The 19,876-nt window shown below is 42.6% G+C and overlaps 1 protein-coding gene across 2 annotated transcripts in view; it reads right to left on the bottom strand.

Annotated features, from left to right (window-relative positions):
• SIM1 (SIM bHLH transcription factor 1) overlaps window positions 1-19,876 on the bottom strand; it is a 154,683-nt gene that overhangs the window by 47,665 nt on the left and 87,142 nt on the right. For both annotated transcript variants that reach the window (XM_033938365.1, XM_033938366.1), the window contains one exon: window positions 4,823-4,988. In XM_033938365.1, the coding sequence (XP_033794256.1) occupies window positions 4,823-4,988 (166 nt within the window). The remainder of the gene's footprint in view (window positions 1-4,822; window positions 4,989-19,876) is intronic.

Here is a 19,876-nt window from a genome sequence, read left to right as displayed (position 1 = left end):
GGGGTGAAGGGAGAAATGGAAGCGGGATGCATAAAGTTTCTAGAACGGGAATAGAAAGAGAGAAGATGCCATATAGAAGGGGCAGAGAGAGGGTAGATAGTGGATGAAAGGAAGAGAGTGAGAAAAAGATGAGGAAAGCAGAAACCAGAGAAGACAAGGTAGAAAAAAAAATTCTATTTATTTATTTATTTTTTGCTTTAGGTGAGATGCATCGCTATTTCTGTGATGTTGCATTGTATGCAGAGTCCAGCTTCTTGGTGCTTCAGTTTAACCTTTGTCTACATATTTTTATTCTATCTCTCCATTTACAAAACTGTAGAGCGTTTTTAGCGTTGGCATCTGAGCTGTTACCACCGTGGCTAAAAACTACACTACAGTTTTGTAAAAGGGGGAGGAGTTAGTTTGTGATTACATACTAGGCAAAGGTGTTTTCTATGTTCTGTGTGTTCGAAAAGACATAGTTTTCTGTTAGGATTGACTGTGTAGGATTGATCTGTACTAGCCCGGCTTGTTTAGTTTTACAATGGGTATATTGATGTTGTACTGCTCACTGCAGTATGTAAGATGCTGCCTTTTCCTAGATATTCATGTGTGTCGTGTGGATTGTTACTAAAAAATCATGTTTTTCATACAGATGGGGGGGTGTCAAAAAATGATGTGCACGGGGTGTCACATATGCTAGGTATGCAACTGCCCTGGGGAACCCCACTATTTACCCTTCTCCATTGAGATATTGACCATTTAAACCAACTCTGTTTTCTGTCTTTCAATCAGTTCTCAATCCATAGAAAGATATTACCTCCTATCCCATGATTTTCTAATTTCCTCAGAAGTGTTTCATGAGGTGCTTTGTCAAATGCCTTTTGAAAATCCAAATAAACAGTATCATCCGGTTCACCTTTATCCACATGTTTATTTACCCCTTCAAAGAAATGCAGTAGATGGTGAGGCAAGATTTATCTTTACTAAAACCATGTTGGCTTTCTCTCATTAATCCATGCTTAAGTATATGTTCTATAATTTTGTTCTTTATAATAGTCTCTACCATTTTGCCTGGCACCGACGTCAGGCTCACCAGTCTATAATTTCCCAGATCACCTCTAGAACCCTTTTTAAAAATCGGTGTCACGTTGGCCACCCTCCAGTCTTCCAGTACTATGCTGGTTTTTAAAGAAAAATTACAAATTACTAACAATAATTCTGCTAGTTCATTTTTCAATTCTATTAGCACTTTGGGATGTATACCATCCGATCCAGGCGATTTGCTACTGTTCAGTTTGTCAAATTGACCTATTACATCATCCAGTGTTACAGAGATTTGTATGAGTTTCTCTGATTCATCAGAATTGAAAACAATTTCTGGCATCAGTATCTCTCCCACATCTTCCTCAGTGAAGACTGAGACAAAGAATTAATTTAATCTCTCCATTATGTCCTTGTCTTCCCTGAGAGCCTCTTTTATTCCTCGGTCATCTAGCAGTCCAACCAATTCTCTTCCCAGCTTCTTGCTTTTAATATACTTTAAAAAGTTTACTGTGTGTTTTTGCTTCCAACGCAATCTTCTTTTAAATATCTCCCTTTGCCTACCTTATTAGTGCCTTGCATTTAACTTGACTTTCCTTTACCGTGCCCTACGGGGTCTTCGTTTCACCTTGATATATGAGGCTTCATCAGGGGAAGTGCTGCAGTACTTGGTGTGGAGAGTTCAGTCAAAAAAAGGGCACGGTAAAGCAGTGCTGGCTTTTCAATGTGACATTCACCATAAAAGATAAGTGCTGTTTTTCATAATATTGGAACTATCTTTTTTTGTTTAAAGTTAATCTGAGATTTAAAACATTCAGCATGCCCATGATTGTGACATGACCTGTTACATTCACTATTTATGTGCAGTATTGTTGCCTTAAAGGTCTCTGAGGTCTTTTTTCTGTACTGTCTGTACTTTGACTTTCTATACTGGTGTTTTGGGGCTTCACCACAAGTTTAACAATCTCAAGTATGAGACCCTCCCTCAGCACCACCCCACCCCATTCCAGCACTAATCATCAAACGCTCCTTTTCACTCTTAGGGCCATATATCCCACACCATGATAAGAAATCGGTCTTATCAAGGGTCACGTCCCATCCATTTGGAAATCTATAATTATTTGCCTGAAACTTAAAGATGCTAAACTCTCAAGTAGTTCCTGTACTATTGGTAACATTCCATTTTGGGCAAAAATCACAGAACATATTGTCTTCTTTTGCTTATCTGATTTTGTCAACAAAACCCACTCACTTGGCATTACATAACTAGATTACTGCAATGTTCTGTATCCAGGTTTATGACATTTACAGCTTATCCAAAATACAGCAATCAAACTTACTGTATGTATATCAGGAGCCTGAAAATATGACCATGTTACACCTCTACTTAAATCTGCTCACTAGCTTCCTATAATTCACTGGCTCACCTATAAAATCCTACTTCTGGTATTCAAAATTTGACAATCCCATATCCCTCTTTATCTTGATTGTCTACTTATTCCGTACACACCTTCTCATATGCTACAGTCGTCACAACAAAATCTATTGGTCATACCAAACACACAGCAGATCACCAATGATACTACAAGGCAAACTTTCTTTTCAGTCACTGCCCCATCCCTCTAGAATGCATTACCCTCAAACTTACGTGTAGAATCATGTCTAGATAAATTGAAGAATGTCCTTAAAACATTTCTATTTAATAAAACCTTCCCTCAATACATATAGCTAAGTTCCTCCCCCACTGTTTCCTCATAATTTTTTTCTTCCGAAGCAGGCACTGTTGACAATCTGTGTGGATAGTCCTTCCATACCTTTCCCTATCCAACTTTCCTATCAATTATTGTATTTCCTTCCCTCCCCCTGATCTTTTTTCCTACCTCATTCTTTACTCTACGATTCTCCCTCTCATTTATTATTTTTTTTATTATACCCTGCTTAGACATCTCAACAATTAGTGGTATATCAAGAGACTAATAAATTTGGAACTCGTATATCCAGGGGATGGTTCTCATAAAGGATATCTTGTGGAAAAGAGCATAAGAACATATGAATAGCCCTACTGGGTCAGAACAATGGCCCATCTAGCCCAGTATTCCGTCTTCATGGAGGCCAATCCAAATAGCAAGTAACTGGCAAAAACCCAAATAGTAGCAGCAGTCCATGCCACCGATCCAGGGCAAGCAGTGGCTTCTCTCATATCTGTCTCAACCGCAGTTTATGGACTTTTCTTCCAGGAACTTGTCCAAACCTTTTTTTTATCCAGCTACGTTAACAGCAGTACATTCCAGTATATATCCATAGAAAATAAAAACAACTTTTAAAATCACTTCTCCCTTTGCAGAAAAGGAGCAGAACCAGGGTGAAGCAAGTATGGAGATTGCATTTTGAAATCCCTTTTCCAAGCTATACCCCACATTCTAGGTACCTGCAAAGTACCAGGGAAAACAATCTCTACAGTACGCGGTCTGCCTTGAGATTTTCAAAGGGAAACTGCATGGGAGGTTTTCCCTTGAAAGTTGCATGCAGGTCGTTGGAAGACTGAAAATCGCTCTGCTTCTGCATATTGTCATTTTCTGTTTCATTTATCTGTTTAGTTATTTAGTCATCTGTGGCTGCATAGCTATGTGGTGGCAGCATAGAATATTATTCATCACCCACATAGCTATCAGCATAATCCTGTTATCTGTACCACCTCTGCTGTTATCCCCCAATCTCCCTGAAGCCCTCACTTCAATCCCCAACCACCCCCTATTTTTATCTCCTCCATATGTTTCTTTCTACTCACCCCAATCCCCAATTCCGTTCCTTCAAATCCCATGGATCTGATACCCCCTCCTAGATCCCCTAATTTCCTCTGCTCCCCTTCCTACTTCCCCTAATCCTACATTCTGTACCCTCAAATCCCCAGTCCTCCTGGACCCCCTGCCACCCTAAAAGACTTACCCAAAGATGATCCCAGGTAGTCTAGTGGGTGAAGGAATAAGCGATCCCCCTTTGCACCTGCCTATCTGTCTCTGGGTTCAGAAATGGTGGTGATGACCCCTAGAGGTAGTCTCATAGTACTACCATTAGGGGTCAGCCTTCCATATAAGGGACTGGAACCCTGGGGTGGAGGTTGGAGGATCTGCCAAATGAGCTGCTTAAGGCAGCTCAGTCACAGACTGCCCTAGCCAGATCTTGGGCATTATATAGCCAGGATTCGGAAAAGGGGAGAATTTATCAATATGGGCTACCTCTAAGACTTATTTTGCTGTTAACCCCCGTTATTAGTATCTAGGTCTCGTTGCATAAAATGTGATCTGTGCTAAATCGCACAAGTTAGTAGGAAAATAACACGTCTTAATAGTGGCCTATACTGATAAATACACCTTTAAGTTTCTTATCCAGGCCCATCTGAATATCAACTGGACCTGGATAAATGCTAGTGACTGACGCATGCCTGGATATGCCCAGATATTCAACTAGCATTAAATATCTGTGTCTAATAGCCAGCATTTAACATTCACAACCACCCACTGAATATTGATCGGGACATATATATTTTGAGCAAAAAGACGATATATATGTACCCCAATGACTTTGGTCACATTATATGCCATAGAATGTTACGAAAACTACAAAGAAATGCACGTCTGCTAGCATAACGTTCCTTGATGTGTAAGGATCAATAGTACAAGATTTTATCTGGATTCTACATTGCAGCTCTTAAACCGCCCATCTACTCAGTTTTGGAAGTTCAGTCTTGTTCAAAACTTATGACAAACCCTTGAATCCATATTGCTTTGGAGACTTTTACCTGGGGATAGGGTGATGCTCTAGATTTGGATTTCGCACTGGATAGACGAGACTTGCTCCCTTTCCTACTATCAGTTATGGTCGGGGTTGAGTTTGCAAATGAGAAGGACGGTTTGGTGGCTGTGACTTGATCCAGCGACAACTTTAGTCCTTTGTATTCGGCGTCCCTGTTGGAAAGCAAAAAAGAATTGATCAAGCAAAGAAAGGCACTGCAATGCGGAGGTCAATGAAGTATTCAATTGACGTTTTTCAGTCCTTTTGCCCAACTACATTTCAGCAGATGATTAAGGATATTATTGAGCTTTCAAATTCATTTTATGCACTTTCATTGTGGATATCTTAGCCATGGCTGGTCTATAAGACAGGTTTGGAAAGCCCTGTGTGGTCTTCATGATGAGGCATATGGGGACAGACTTAAAGATCTCAATCTGTATACTTTGGAGGAAAGGCAGGAGAGGGGAGATATGATAGAGATGTTTAAATACCTACGTAATGTAAATGCGCATGAGTCGAGTCTCTTTCATTTGAAAGGAAACTCTGCAATGAGAGGGCATAGGATGACATTAAGAGGTGATAGGCTCTGGAGTAATCTGAGGAAATACTTTTTTACAGAAAGGATGATAGATGCTTGGAACAGTACCCCTGAAGAGGTGGTAGAGACAGAGCCTGTGTCTGAATTCAAGAGGGCCTGGGATAGCCACGTGGGATTTCCCAGAGAGAGAAAGAGATAATGGTTACTGCGGATGGGCAGCTCTATGACATCACAATGCAGGTATAAAGAGCCTTAGCCAATAGGAAAAGGTGATGCAAATGTTAAGAGCCTTAGCTAATAGGGAGAGGAAGAGATAGTGGATTCTGCAGATGGGCAGACTAGAGGGGCCATTTGGCCTTTATCTGCCGTCATGTTTCTATGTTTCTACAACCATAAAGCTCTGTGACCTCACAATCCAGGTGTAAAGAGCCTTAGCCAATAGGGAGAGGAGATGCAAATGTTAAGAGCCTTAGCCAATAGGGAGAGGAGGAGATAATGGATGCTGCAGATGGGCAGACTAGATGGGCCATTTGGCCTTTATCTGCCGTCATGTTTCTATGTTTCTAGAGTCTCAACTCATGATTGTTGCTGTTGTCTGGGTCTCGCCACATCTAGGTAGGTAGAACCAACAGTTCAAACAGTGATGTAGCAAGAGTGAGAGGCGCCCGGGGCAATGGTGCCCTCCCCTCCACCCCCCTTCCCTTCTCCGATCCCCCCTGCCACACATGTACCCCCCTTCCGTTCTCCCATGCCTCTAGTTGTTCACTACCACAAGCAACAAGAATGTCAATGTGCTCCTCGTGACCCCATTGTCTCTCCCGATGCGACATCAGCGGGAGAGACGGACACGGTTGCGAGGAGCACGTTAAAGTTGTTGCTCGCGGAGGTGAACAACTAGAGGTATGGGGAAGGGGGCGCGCATGGCGACGGGAGTGAATGAGGGGAGCGCGTGGCAAGTGGGAAGAGGCGGGGGCAGAGAGGAGGACGGTGCTGACGCCTCCACCAATATGGTGCCCATGGTGGATTCCCCCTTCCTTATTTTCTGGTTTCAGCAATCATGCTGTGGGGTATGCCCTGAAGAAAACCGCAGCAATAAGGCCGAAATGTTGGTTCTACCTATCCAGATGTGGCGAAACCAACAACAATCATGGTTCCAGCCACGCCATCCTAAGACACCGTTCTCAACCCAGTCCTCAGCGTATGCGCCCGTCAGTGTGGCTTTTGGGATACTCACCTTGAATATGCATGAGAAACATTTGCATGCAATAGAGGCAATGCAAGCAAATCCCTCTCATGCATCTTCATTGTGCGTCTCTTGAAAACTCAACTGGCTGGCTGTGTCCTGGGGACTAGTTTGAGAACCCCTGGTATAAGAAACAGCCTTAAAGGGAATCAAGATATCCCGACTATGAATATATTGGATGTGTGAACAAAGGCAGAGTATGTCGCCCATGAGGCTGTAGACATTTCAGTGGAACACACTGTCCGCATTTGAAGAAAGTTTTGCACTTCCTAGCCATTGAACCTCCTCCCCCTTCCACGAAAGAAGGAACTACACCCGTACTCCCATCTCAGTGGAGGGCTAGAAAGAAAATAAGATGTAGCATAATTATATTATAGTTTGAAAGGAATTCAAGTTATTTTACAGACATGGAGGAGCAGCCTGGTGGTTAGTGCAGTGGCCTGCAAACCTGGGGAACTGGGTTTGATTCCCACTGTAGCTCCTTGGGACTCTGGGCAAGGAAAAGGGAAAGAGATTGGGACTTTTTGTAGTTCTACAACCACGCCTACTTCGGAAACTGAAGAACCATGGGGTGGAAGGAGATGTACATAGATGGATCAGAAATTGGTTGGCAGGTAGGAAACAGAGGGTGGGAGTGAAGGGCCACTACTCGGACTGGAGGAGGGTCACGAGTGGTGTCCCGCAGAGCTCGGTGCTTGGGCCGTTGCTATTTAATATATTCATAAATGATCTAGAAACAGGGACGAAGTGTGAGATAATAAAATTTGCGGACGACACCAAACTATTTAGAGGAGCTCGGACTAAAGAGGACTGCGAAGAATTGCAAAGAGACTTGAACAAACTAGAGGAATGGGCGACGAGATGGCAGATGAAGTTCAACGTTGAGAAATGTAAAGTACTACATGTGGGAAGCAGAAACCCGAGGTGCAGCTATACGATGGGAGGGATATTATTGAAGGAGAGCACCCAAGAAAGGGACTTGGGGGTAATGGTGGACATGACAATGAAGCCGACGGCACAGTGTGCAGCGGCCGCTAAGAAGGCAAATAGAATGCTAGGCATAATCAAGAAGGGTATTACAACCAGAACGAAAGAAGTTATCCTGCCGTTGTATCGGGCGATGGTGCGTCCGCATCTGGAGTACTGCGTCCAATATTGGTCGCCGTACCTTAAGAAAGATATGGCGTTACTCGAGAGGGTTCAGAGAAGAGCGGCACGTCTGATAAAAGGGATAGAAAACCTTTCATACGCTGAGAGATTAGAAAAACTGGGACTCTTTTCCCTGGAGAAGAGGAGACTTAGAGGGGATATGATAGAGACTTACAAGATCATGAAGGGCATAGAGAGAGTAGAGAGGGACAGATTCTTCAAACTTTCGAATAATAAAAGAACAAGAGGGCACTCGGAAAAGTTGAAAGGGGACAGATTCAAAACGAATGCTAGGAAGTTCTTCTTTACCCAACGTGTGGTGGACACCTGGAATGCGCTTCCAGAGGACGTAATAGGGCAGAGAACGGTACTGGGGTTCAAGAAAGGATTGGACAATTTCTTACTGGAAAAAGGGATAGAGGGGTATAGATAGAGGATTACTGCACAGGTCCTGGACCTGTTGGGCCACCGCGTGTGCGGACTGCTGGGCACGATGGACCTCAGGTCTGACCCAGCGGAGGCATTGCTTATGTTCTTATGCTTATGTTCTAGGTACTTCAAGCATTTTCCATATCTGTCCTGGCGGGCTCACAATCTATCTAATGTAACTGGGGCAGTGGAGGATTAAGTGACTTGCCCGGAGTCACAGGGAACAGTGTGGGGATTGAACCCACAACCTCAGGGTGCTAAGGCTGAAGCTCTAACCACTGCACCACACCCTCCATAGCCTCAGGGACAAATAAGTACCTATATATAATATGTAAAATGAGCTCAATTGTAACCACAAAAAGGCAGAATATCAAGCCCAGTGGCATAGCAAGGGTAGGAGGCACCGGGGTGGTGACACCCCCCCCCCACTCCGCTCCTTCCCACTATTCACACCACACTCACACCCCATCCTCCCCCCGTACCTCGTTCAGTCTTCAGCAGCGCGAGCAGCTTCTCTGGCCCGCTGTTCGCACCGGCATTGGCTTTCCCTCTGACTTTACTTCCTGGCCGCATGACCCAGAAGTCATTTCAGAGGGAGCAGTAGGCCAAAAAAGTTGCTCGTACTGACGAAGATTTAAAGAAATACAGGGGGGAAAGGGGGGGGGGGGCGGAGAGATGCCAGCGCCCCCCCCACCAAGACAACATTCAAGGCAGTCCACTCCCACCCCGCCACTGATCAAGCCTCATCTCTTTTCCACTTATTTCATATAAAGGGAGACAGTGAACCAACCTAAAAATTATTCGGAGATACTGTTCTTCCTAAGCTTTTGAAGCAGCTTAGCTGTGTTTTTCAGATGTGCTCTAGCTAGAGAATGACATGGATAACCATGGGGCGGGGACAGGACAAAACCCAAAGGGACGGAGACAAATTGTATCTCCAAGTCATTCTCTAGGTGACTAGTCTTAAACAGGCTGTTCCAACTGGATGGAACAACATCTATGAAATGCTAGTATCAATCTGTAAAAAGTTAACACATCTTAGACAACTGGCAACTGAATTCAGTGATTTTTTTAAAAAAATGTAGATGCTGCTTTTGGATCGAAATGAACTACTGCTAAATGACTGTCTCTGACGTGGCAACAAAAAACTTGTCCACTGATCAGACTCCTCCCATCTGTATTTAGATATATGTTTGCATTGCACTGTTCATACATGAAAATTAATAAAGATATAAAAAAATAAAAAATAAGACTCCTCCCATCTGCAAGGTCCTTCCATCAGGTGCCCAGTTGCTCCAGCTACAACAGATTCGTCCAGTGTTGCTGCCACCAAGGAGCATTTCAAACATTCAATAGACACGCATTTTTCTGTTCATCCACTACATAGTGTTGGTTCTCTTCTACACTCATACCTGAAAGACAATCCAATTATTTTCCCAGATGAAGTAAAAACTCAGGCAATCGAACCATTGGGAAGACTGTACAAAAATCAGAACAAAATGGAAGCCTCTTTTTGTGATATACAAACAGTTGTACAGAATATTGTCCCTTTTTATACTTTAATAAAATGATTGAAATATAAAACGTAAATAGTTTATAGTTTATTTGTATCCCGTTGTACCCAAATGTTCGAGTTCTCTCAGAGCTTCCGCAGCTGGCATTGTGTTTGCTTCCAGGTCAAGATGCAGCGAGACCCAGAAACCTGCATCAAGCAAAATGCGAGCTGCGGAAACCCTGAGAGAACATCTAACCCAGCTCCACGGGGTGAACATCTTTAAACCTACCGGAGACTTTTTCCATTCAATGGACTTTCACAACAAGACTCAAATTTCTGACCAACTGACTTTCCCGCCAAAATTCAAATTGGTGGACTGCCCTGTTCCTAATCAGGTCAGTGAATCCACTATTTACAAAGTCAAACTGCAGACTTCAGAGCATATCCTGAAGAAAGCCACAAAATGGTGGCTAAAACGTTGGTTTCTACCTGACAAATACGCAGCAAGACCCGGAAACCTGCAACAAGTACAAAGCCAGCTGCGGAAACCCTGAGAGAACATCTAACCCAGCTTCACGGGGAAAACATCTTTAAACCTACCAGAGACTTTTTCCATTCTATGGACTTTCATAATAAAACTCAAATTTCTGACCAACTGCCTTTCCCGCCAAAATTCGAATCGGTGGACTGCCCTGTTCCTAATCAGGTCAGTGAACTCACTATTTACAAAGCAACACTGCAGACTTCAGAGCATACCCTGAAGAAAGCCACAGCATGGTGGCCGAAACGTCGGCTTCTACCTGACAAATACGCAGCAAGACCCGTAAACCTGCATCAAGCAAAATGCGAGCTGCGGAAACCCTGAGAGAACATCTAACCCAGCTCCACGGGGTGAACATCTTTAAACCTACCGGAGACTTTTTCCATTCAATGGACTTTCACAACAAGACTCAAATTTCTGACCAACTGACTTTCCCGCCAAAATTCAAATTGGTGGACTGCCCTGTTCCTAATCAGGTCAGTGAATCCACTATTTACAAAGTCAAACTGCAGACTTCAGAGCATATCCTGAAGAAAGCCACAAAATGGTGGCTAAAACGTTGGTTTCTACCTGACAAATACGCAGCAAGACCCGGAAACCTGCAACAAGTACAAAGCCAGCTGCGGAAACCCTGAGAGAACATCTAACCCAGCTTCACGGGGAAAACATCTTTAAACCTACCAGAGACTTTTTCCATTCTATGGACTTTCATAATAAAACTCAAATTTCTGACCAACTGCCTTTCCCGCCAAAATTCGAATCGGTGGACTGCCCTGTTCCTAATCAGGTCAGTGAACTCACTATTTACAAAGCAACACTGCAGACTTCAGAGCATACCCTGAAGAAAGCCACAGCATGGTGGCCGAAACGTCGGCTTCTACCTGACAAATACGCAGCAAGACCCGTAAACCTGCATCAAGCAAAATGCGAGCTGCGGAAACCCTGAGAGAACATCTAACCCAGCTCCACGGGGTGAACATCTTTAAACCTACCGGAGACTTTTTCCATTCAATGGACTTTCACAACAAGACTCAAATTTCTGACCAACTGACTTTCCCGCCAAAATTCAAATTGGTGGACTGCCCTGTTCCTAATCAGGTCAGTGAATCCACTATTTACAAAGTCAAACTGCAGACTTCAGAGCATATCCTGAAGAAAGCCACAAAATGGTGGCTAAAACGTTGGTTTCTACCTGACAAATACGCAGCAAGACCCGGAAACCTGCAACAAGTACAAAGCCAGCTGCGGAAACCCTGAGAGAACATCTAACCCAGCTTCACGGGGAAAACATCTTTAAACCTACCAGAGACTTTTTCCATTCTATGGACTTTCATAATAAAACTCAAATTTCTGACCAACTGACTTTCCCGCCAAAATTCGAATCGGTGGACTGCCCTGTTCCTAATCAGGTCAGTGAACTCACTATTTACAAAGCAACACTGCAGACTTCAGAGCATACCCTGAAGAAAGCCACAGCATGGTGGCCGAAACGTCGGCTTCTACCTGACAAATACGCAGCAAGACCCGTAAACCTGCAACAAGCACAATGCCAGCTGCGGAAACCCTGAGAGAACATCTAACCCAGCTTCACGGGGAAAACATCTTTAAACCTACCAGAGACTTTTTCCATTCTATGGACTTTCACAATAAAACTCAAATTTCTGACCAACTGACTTTCCCGCCAAAATTCAAATCGGTGGACTGCCCTGTTCCTAATCAGGTCAGTGAATCCACTATTTACAAAGTCAAACTGCAGACTTCAGAGCATACCCTGAAGAAAGCCACAGCATGATGGCCGGAACGTTGGTTTCTACCTGACAAATACGCAGCAAGACCCGGAAACCTGCAACAAGTACAAAGCCAGCTGCGGAAACCCTGAGAGAACATCTAACCTAGCTCCACGGAGAGAACATCTTTAAACCTACCAGAGACTTTTTCCATTCTATGGACTTTCACAATAAAACTCAAATTTCTGACCAACTGACTTTCCCGCCAAAATTCAAATCGGTGGACTGCCCTGTTCCTAATCAGGTCAGTGAATCCACTATTTACAAAGTCAAACTGCAGACTTCAGAGCATACCCTGAAGAAAGCCACAGCATGATGGCCGGAACGTTGGTTTCTACTTGACAAGACGCAGCGATACCTGGAAACCTGCAACAAGCATAAGTGTTCAAGACTTGTGCAGATGAGGACAAAGTCCACAGGCACAGAGCCCGAGGGGACAGGGTGGGGGATGGGGATAAGCTCTGTCCCAGTGTCATTCTCTACAAGCATCCAGAGCCATCCATTCATCCTATTAATAGTTTTTGAAAGCAATTTACATGCCAGTCTCTTAGGTTTAAATCTGTAACCTGTAGCCACCGACATCATAGATTCTTTAAAATCTATGGTCCTTTGTCCATCCCCACCAGACCTAAAGTTAGTAGATATTAATGAGAAACAATGATCAGACGCTGAGTTCTCTATGCCACTGACAACAAGTGAAAACAAAGAAAAAGGGCGCTTTTAGCTTAGGATAGGATTCGCAAAGTCGTGTTCTGAACAGTTTGTATGCATCAAATAAGTGATTCGTTGATGCCAGAATAAATTAAATTGCAGAACATAATCTAATGATGAAACTAAAGGAACATAGAGTGAGTTAAAATGACTCATCAAGGTTAGAACAAACAGTCCTAAATTGTCTGAGAGCAAAGAAACATTTCTTAATCAGAGAGGCAACCTGATGATCGAACTTTTATTCCCTCGATCCAAAACAACACCAACCGGTTGATAGTTAAACGATTTAACTGGGCAGAAATAGTAACGCACTACTTACAATAAACTAAGTGGGCGACCAGCACTCCACTTTCAATACATGCTTCAAAATCATGCTCCATATTTCATCTGACAAAAAAGATGCCGTTTAAGTAAATCGCTTACAATTTGCCAAGTTATGCTGTTGACATAGGTATGCGGGTAGCTTTTCAGCTTAGAAAAGAGTAAGAGTGAATTAATTTTTTTTATCCTTTTCCAAAGTAGAAAAACCAAAGGATACTCAATGAAATTACCTGGCATTACTTTTAAGACAAATAGGAGGAAATATTTTTTTTTTACTCAAAGAATAGTTAAGCTCTGGAACTCATTGCCAGAAGAGGTGGTGATGGTGGTTAGCATACCTAAGGTTAAGAAAGGTGTGGACAAGTTCCTGGAGGAAAAGTCCATAGTCTGCTATTGAGACAGACATGGGGGAAACCACTGCTTGCCCTGGATTGGTAGCATGGAATGTTGCTACTATTTGGGTTTCTGCCAGGTACTGTGACTTGAATTGGCCATTGTCGGAAACAGGAGATTGGATTAGATGGACCATTGATCTGACCCAATGAACGATGCCACTTAGGAGGTAATTTTATGAAAGAGTTGTGCATGTGGACCTGGGCTGACTTGGCCCCCTGCACTTTTTCCACAGGTCCAACATTCATCCCCAAACCTCACTAGCTCAAGAAATCCACAAGAAAGATATGGTGGCGCTAGAAAAGGTTCAAAGAAGAGCGACCAAGATGGTAAAGGGGATGGAACTCCTCTTGTATGAGGGAAGACTAAAAAGGTTAGGACTCTTCAGCTTGGAAAAGATACAGCTGAGGGGAGATAGGATTGAAGTCTACAAAATCCTGAGTGGAGTAGAACGGGTACAAGTGGATCGATTTTTTCACTCCGTCACAAATAACAAAGACTAGGGAACAGTCGATGAAACTGCAGAGAAATACTTTAAAAACCAATAGAAGGACATTTTTTTTTCACTTCAGCTTGGAAAAGATACGTTCTTATATGATAGAGGTATGTTCTTATATGATAGAGGTCTACAAAATCCTGAGTGGAGAAGAATGGGTAAAAGTGAATCGATTGTTTACTTTTTAAAAAAGTACAACGACAAGGGGACACTCTATGAAATGAAATGGTAATACTTTTAAAACGAATAGGAGAATACACTTTTTCACTCAAATGAATAGGTAAGCTTTGGAACTCGTTGCAAAGGGATGTGGTAACAGGAGTTAGCGCATCTTGGTTTAAAAAAAAAAGATTTGGACAAGCTCCTGAAGGAAATGTCCATAATCTGCTATCAAGGAAAGTCACTGCTGATCACTGGGATTGACAGCATGGAATCTTGCTGTTCTTTGGGATTCTGGCAGGTGCTTGAGACCTACAGTAGGTTAGATGGACCTTCTGTCTGACCCAGTATGACTATTCTAATATGTTAAGAACATAAGAATAGCCTTCTGGGTCAGAGCAAAGGTCCATCAAGCCCAGTAGCCCATTCTCACGGTGGCCAATCCAGTTCACTAGTACCTGTTCAAAACCCAAGGAGTAGCAACATTCCATACAGAATCTCAAAGAATATCAAGATTCCGGAACCCCAAAGAGTAGCAACATTTCATACAGAATCTCAAAGAATAGCAAGATTCCAGAACCCCAAAGAGTAGCAACATTCCATACAGAATCTCAAAGAATAGCAAGATTCCGGAACCCCAAAGAGTAGCAACATTTCATACAGAATCTCAAAGAACAGCAGCATTCCGGAATCCCAGAGAGTAACAAGATTCTAGAATCCCAAAGAGTAGCAACATTCCATGCTACCAATCCAGGGCAAGCAGTGGCTTCCCCCATGTCTTTCTCAATAACAGACTATGGATTTTTTCTCCAGAAACTTGTCCAAACCTTTCTTAAAACCAGCTACGCTATCCACTCTTACCACATCCTCAGGCAACGCGTTCCAGTGCTTAACTATTCTCTGAGTGAAAAAAAAATGTCCTCCTATTGGTTTTTAAAGTATTTCCCTGCAGTTTCATCGACTGTTCCCTAGTCTTTGTTATTTGTGACGGAGTGAAAAAATCGATCCACTTGTATCCATTCTGCTCCACTCAGGATTTGTAGACCTCTATCATATAAGAACGTATCTTTTCCAAGCTGAAGTGAAAAAAAAAAGTCCTCCTATTGGTTTTTAAAGTATTTCCCTGCAGTTTCATCGACTGCTCCCTAGTCTTTGTTATTTGTGACGGAGTGAAAAATCGATCCACTTGTACCCGTTCTACTCCACTCAGGATTTTGTAGACTTCAATCCTATATCCCCTCAGCCGTATCTTTTCCAAGCTGAAGAGCCCTAACCTTTTTAGTCTTCCCTCATACAAGAGGAGTTCCATCCCCTTTACCATCTTGGTCGCTCTTCTTTGAACCTTTTCTAGCGCCACCATATATTTCTTGTGGATTTCTTGAGCTAGTGAGGTTTGGGGATGAATGTTGGACCTGTGGAAAAAGTGCAGGGGAGCCAAGTCAGCCCAGGTCCACATGCACAACTCTTTCATAAAATGACCTCCTAAGTGGCATCGTTCATTGAAGCAAACAAGACTCCTTCCTTGTTCTTTACCACAAAGGCCTCTCTAGCCATGGAAAAGAGCAACCCACATTAAGCTTCTATTTGTTTTTTATTACACAGGGTTTCATAAAATGATTTTAATTGTGTGGAGGGGAGGGAGTAGGGGGCGCTTCAAATCTCAATATTTGTAAACTGAGTTAGTTTAAATATTAATCATTAAGTTAACCGATTAAGGGTTTCTGTACAGTTGCTGTTCAAACAGTTCATTCATAACTATGGCATATCAAATTTCACGGGCATGCTCCTTAATTGCATTCATTTATTTCTAATCTATTTAAGCCTTAAACACAACAATGCTTAACTAAACATACATCATCTTCCTTTATTTAAACTTCTAACACAAATCCAAGATATATTCTATGAATATAAATACTTTGATCAAACACACATTGACTCATATTACCACTGTTATTATGTACTTACCAGTGGAAAGCCATTTGAAATCTGGTAGCTAAAAGCAATGGTTTATGTATTGAAAGGTTACTGAATGTACATGTTGAAGAGACCCTGTTTAGCATATACATTGCACTAGTATTCGACCATAATTTAAGAGTTCCAAGGCTCACCACCACTGTCATTTCGGCGTGATTTTAAATTTAATCATATGGTCTGCTTGACTAAGGGAGTAATTCTATAAAGTGATCCCTTACACACATCAAAGACACCATTACAGTCTGGTATCTACGTGCACAAGGCAATATTCCACAAGGTGGCACCGAAGAGCACCTGCCTACAGGTGGGTGGAGCATGATGGACCATACATGTGTCTCCCATTTACATGCATAGTTCATAGAATGCTATACAATGTACACCTCACTTGGCATACCCAAGTGCCCCAACTTACACCTGCCCTTGACATGGCATAAGAGTGTGCCCCTTCTCATAGGCATGCCAATGCCAACCTGAACTAGTAGAAGAGCGGAACATGGGTGTGATTGTATGTGAGGATCTTAAGGTGGAACCTTCCACAAATACAAATCACCCCCCTTCAGTGTCAAATATAAGAAAGGAGGGTAAAAGGTCTCAGAAACCCACTTGATTCAACACATAAATGTGTATTATCAAGACTAAATAGGTTAGAGTCTCAATCATTGACCCTTATCACCACCTCCTCCTTAATGTTTTGCTTAAATCTTACTGTTGCTAATTTATTATGTAATCAACTTTTAATAAAATATTATAACAGTATTATCACTTATCTTTAGTGTGCAGAGTCGCTAGCCTGCCCTGACGGGACCCGTTTCGCCTCACAAAGGCTTTGTCAAGGGTTCTAAAGGAGCTATACTGAAGCGTCCATCTTCACTTAGGGGCTAGGAAGGGTCCTTCAGTACAGCTCCTTTAGAACCCTTGACAAAAACTTTGTGAGGCGAGATGGGTCCCGTCGGCGCCAGAGGGAATCCAGTGCTGGTGCGAGGAGCATGCTTGCAGAAGCCACTCACGCTGGTGAAGATTAAGAGGTACGGGGGAGGGAAAGCGCAAGTGTGGAATGGGGGCGGGAAGGCGTGGGGGTGTGAAGAGGAGGGTGCGGGGGGGGGGCACCTCCTACCCTTACTATGCCACTGTGATGTAAATAGGCCTACCTAAAGGTAACAGCCAATAAAAGTAGGGACAGAAAGATGCTTCTACTCAGAATCTCAAATGCTTGGAACCATTTATTGTTGTATACGTGTCACAGATAACTGAGTATATACAGCCAGTGTTTCGACACTGAAAGGTGTCTTCTTCAGGAGTCTAATGCAGCAAACGCAGTAGTTCAGAATAGTGTACAAAAAAACTCTTAGTCCAGGATCTTTTTCCGTACATATACTAGATTGGCAAACAAGAGAGATAGTCCAGCATTGATCCCGGAAGGAAAATTTTTTTGATACACTTCGAACTATTACATTTACTGCAATAGATTCCTGAAGAAGACATCATTCAGTGTCAAAACATTGGCCATGTAGAGTAAGTTGTCTGTGACTCGTATACAACAATCAATAAATGTTTTCAAGCATTTGAGATCCTGAGTGGAAGCATCTTTCCGTCCCTACTTTAGCCCTTTCAGGACCAAGGGACATATTTGTCCCATAACTTTAAAATCCTATAAATTTTGATTGGGATAGTCTACAGTTCTAAATTTGATATGTACAGATTCCATATGATACTGCCTTTATGTAAACAAACTGGTTCCGACATTCATTCATTAGCGTCGTTGCCAGATTGACGAGAAGATTCACTTGCCACACTGTCCATAAGCCAGAAGTGTGATTTTTTTTAAAAAAAATAATGATATTTCACAAAAAAAATCAATTTTTTGCCATCTGCAAGCCCTTTTTACCATAAAAATGTCGTCAAAACCACAAAAATTGGCCTACGGTCCTTATGGTCCTGAAAGGGTTAATTGCTTGGTTCCTTGTGTCATAAGGATTGTATTCTACTTTTTGAGGTGGTGTTTGGCCTGCTTAAAGGTGGACTTGTTGATGTCGACTTACACTAGTATTCTACAATGGAATCTTGGAGCCTATTTAGCATTATAGATTTCTCATTAAGGCGCCTATTTTGAGATACATTGTTGTTGCAGTTATCTGGATCTTGCCATGTCTGATTAAGTTTGTTTGTTTGTTTACATTTCGCCTTTATCAATGCGGAGCACAAAGCAACATACACAATAAAATTACATACAAACCTCTAAAAAGATATAGAAAATTTCAAAATACATTACCAAACCATCAAATCCTGCCAGACCTGAGTTATTACATATTCTTTTCCACGCTAAACACCAATGAAACCAACCACAGCATGACTCAGTCTCCATACTTCATGAGACAAAACAAATGTCGTTTCAATCGTTTGTTTTTAAGTCCCCCACCCTTGCCTGCTTCTTAATGTAAGATGGAAGTTTATTGCATTCTTCAGGGGCAGCAAATAAGAAAACCCCGGTCCTGACTGCGTTCTAACCTCTCTCCTTGCTGGTATCGTCAGGTCATGGTGCGTCAAGGAGCATAACTGTGGTAGAGAACTATATGTTTTGGGACTGTCTCTTATGTGTTTAATGTACAGCACTGTGTACGTCTAGTAGAGCTCTAGAAAGGTAGTAGTAAAGGAGGTACAGGAGTCCACAGTGTGGCAATGCCAGGTGTCACCTCTCTGGGCGCCAACCTCCCTCGCTACGCCACTGATCAAACCTTCTCTTTTTACCTGCTCCCCAAACCAAAATGTGCTGTATCCTAAACACTGGTCCAATTCCAGTATCTCGTGCTCTCCTCCACCGATCATCAAGTCCTCACATAGATCCTTGCAGCTGTTACAATATTAAGACTGGAAGCAAACTAGACCACTTAGGGGCAGAAAGTGAGCAAGCGCCAGTTAACCATTCTTTCCAGTGTTCTCTAGAGAACCGCATGCTTTTACCAGCTATCACTCTTCTTTTTATTTCCTTAGATTATATTTTCCTTAGATTATATTTCCAAGACAATGAAACCGTCGGCACAGTGCACAGCGGCCTCTAAGAAGGCGAAGAGAATGCTAGGTATTATCAAGAAAGGTATTACAGCCAGAACGAAAGAAGTTATCCTGCCGTTGTATCGGGCGATGGTGCGCCCACATCTGGAGTACTGCGTCCAATATTGGTCGCCGAACCTTAAGAAGGATATGGCGATACTCGAGAGGGTTCAGAAAAGAGCGACGCGATTGATAAAAGGTATGGCAAACCTTTCATATGCTGAAAGATTGGAGAAACTGGGGCTCTTTTCCCTGGAAAAGCGGAGGCTTAGAGGGGATATGATAGAGACTTACAAGATCATGATGAAGGGCATAGAGAAAGTGGAGAGAGACAGATTCTTCAAACTTTCGAAGACTACAAGAACAAGATGGCATTCGGATAAATTAAGAGACAGATTCAGAACCAATGTTAGGAAGTTCTTCTTCACCCAGAGGGTGGTGGACACCTGGAATGCGCTTCCAGAGGGCGTGGTAGGACAGAGTATGGTATTGGGTTTCAAGAAAGGATTAGATGTTTTCCTGAAGGATAAGGGGATTGAAGGGTATAGATAGAGGATTAATATGCAGGTCCTGGACCTGATGGCCGCCATGCGAGCGGACTGCTGGACATGATGGACCTGATGCATCAGCAGAGGCATTGCTTATGTTCTTATGTTCCTCCTTGGCTCCTAAAATATGATGAGCAAAAGTTTGGTGATATTTCCTTGTATGTATTGATAGTTTGTGTAAGCTTTGTCTTTCCATTTTCATTCAGTTATTTCTTTGGATGGTAATTTA

The sequence above is a fragment of the Geotrypetes seraphini genome, chromosome 3, assembly GCF_902459505.1.
Source record: "Geotrypetes seraphini chromosome 3, aGeoSer1.1, whole genome shotgun sequence".
Classification (NCBI taxonomy): Eukaryota; Metazoa; Chordata; class Amphibia; order Gymnophiona; family Dermophiidae; genus Geotrypetes; species Geotrypetes seraphini.
Note: the sequence above shows the minus strand (reverse complement) of the source record. Positions and strands in the feature narration are given on the sequence as shown.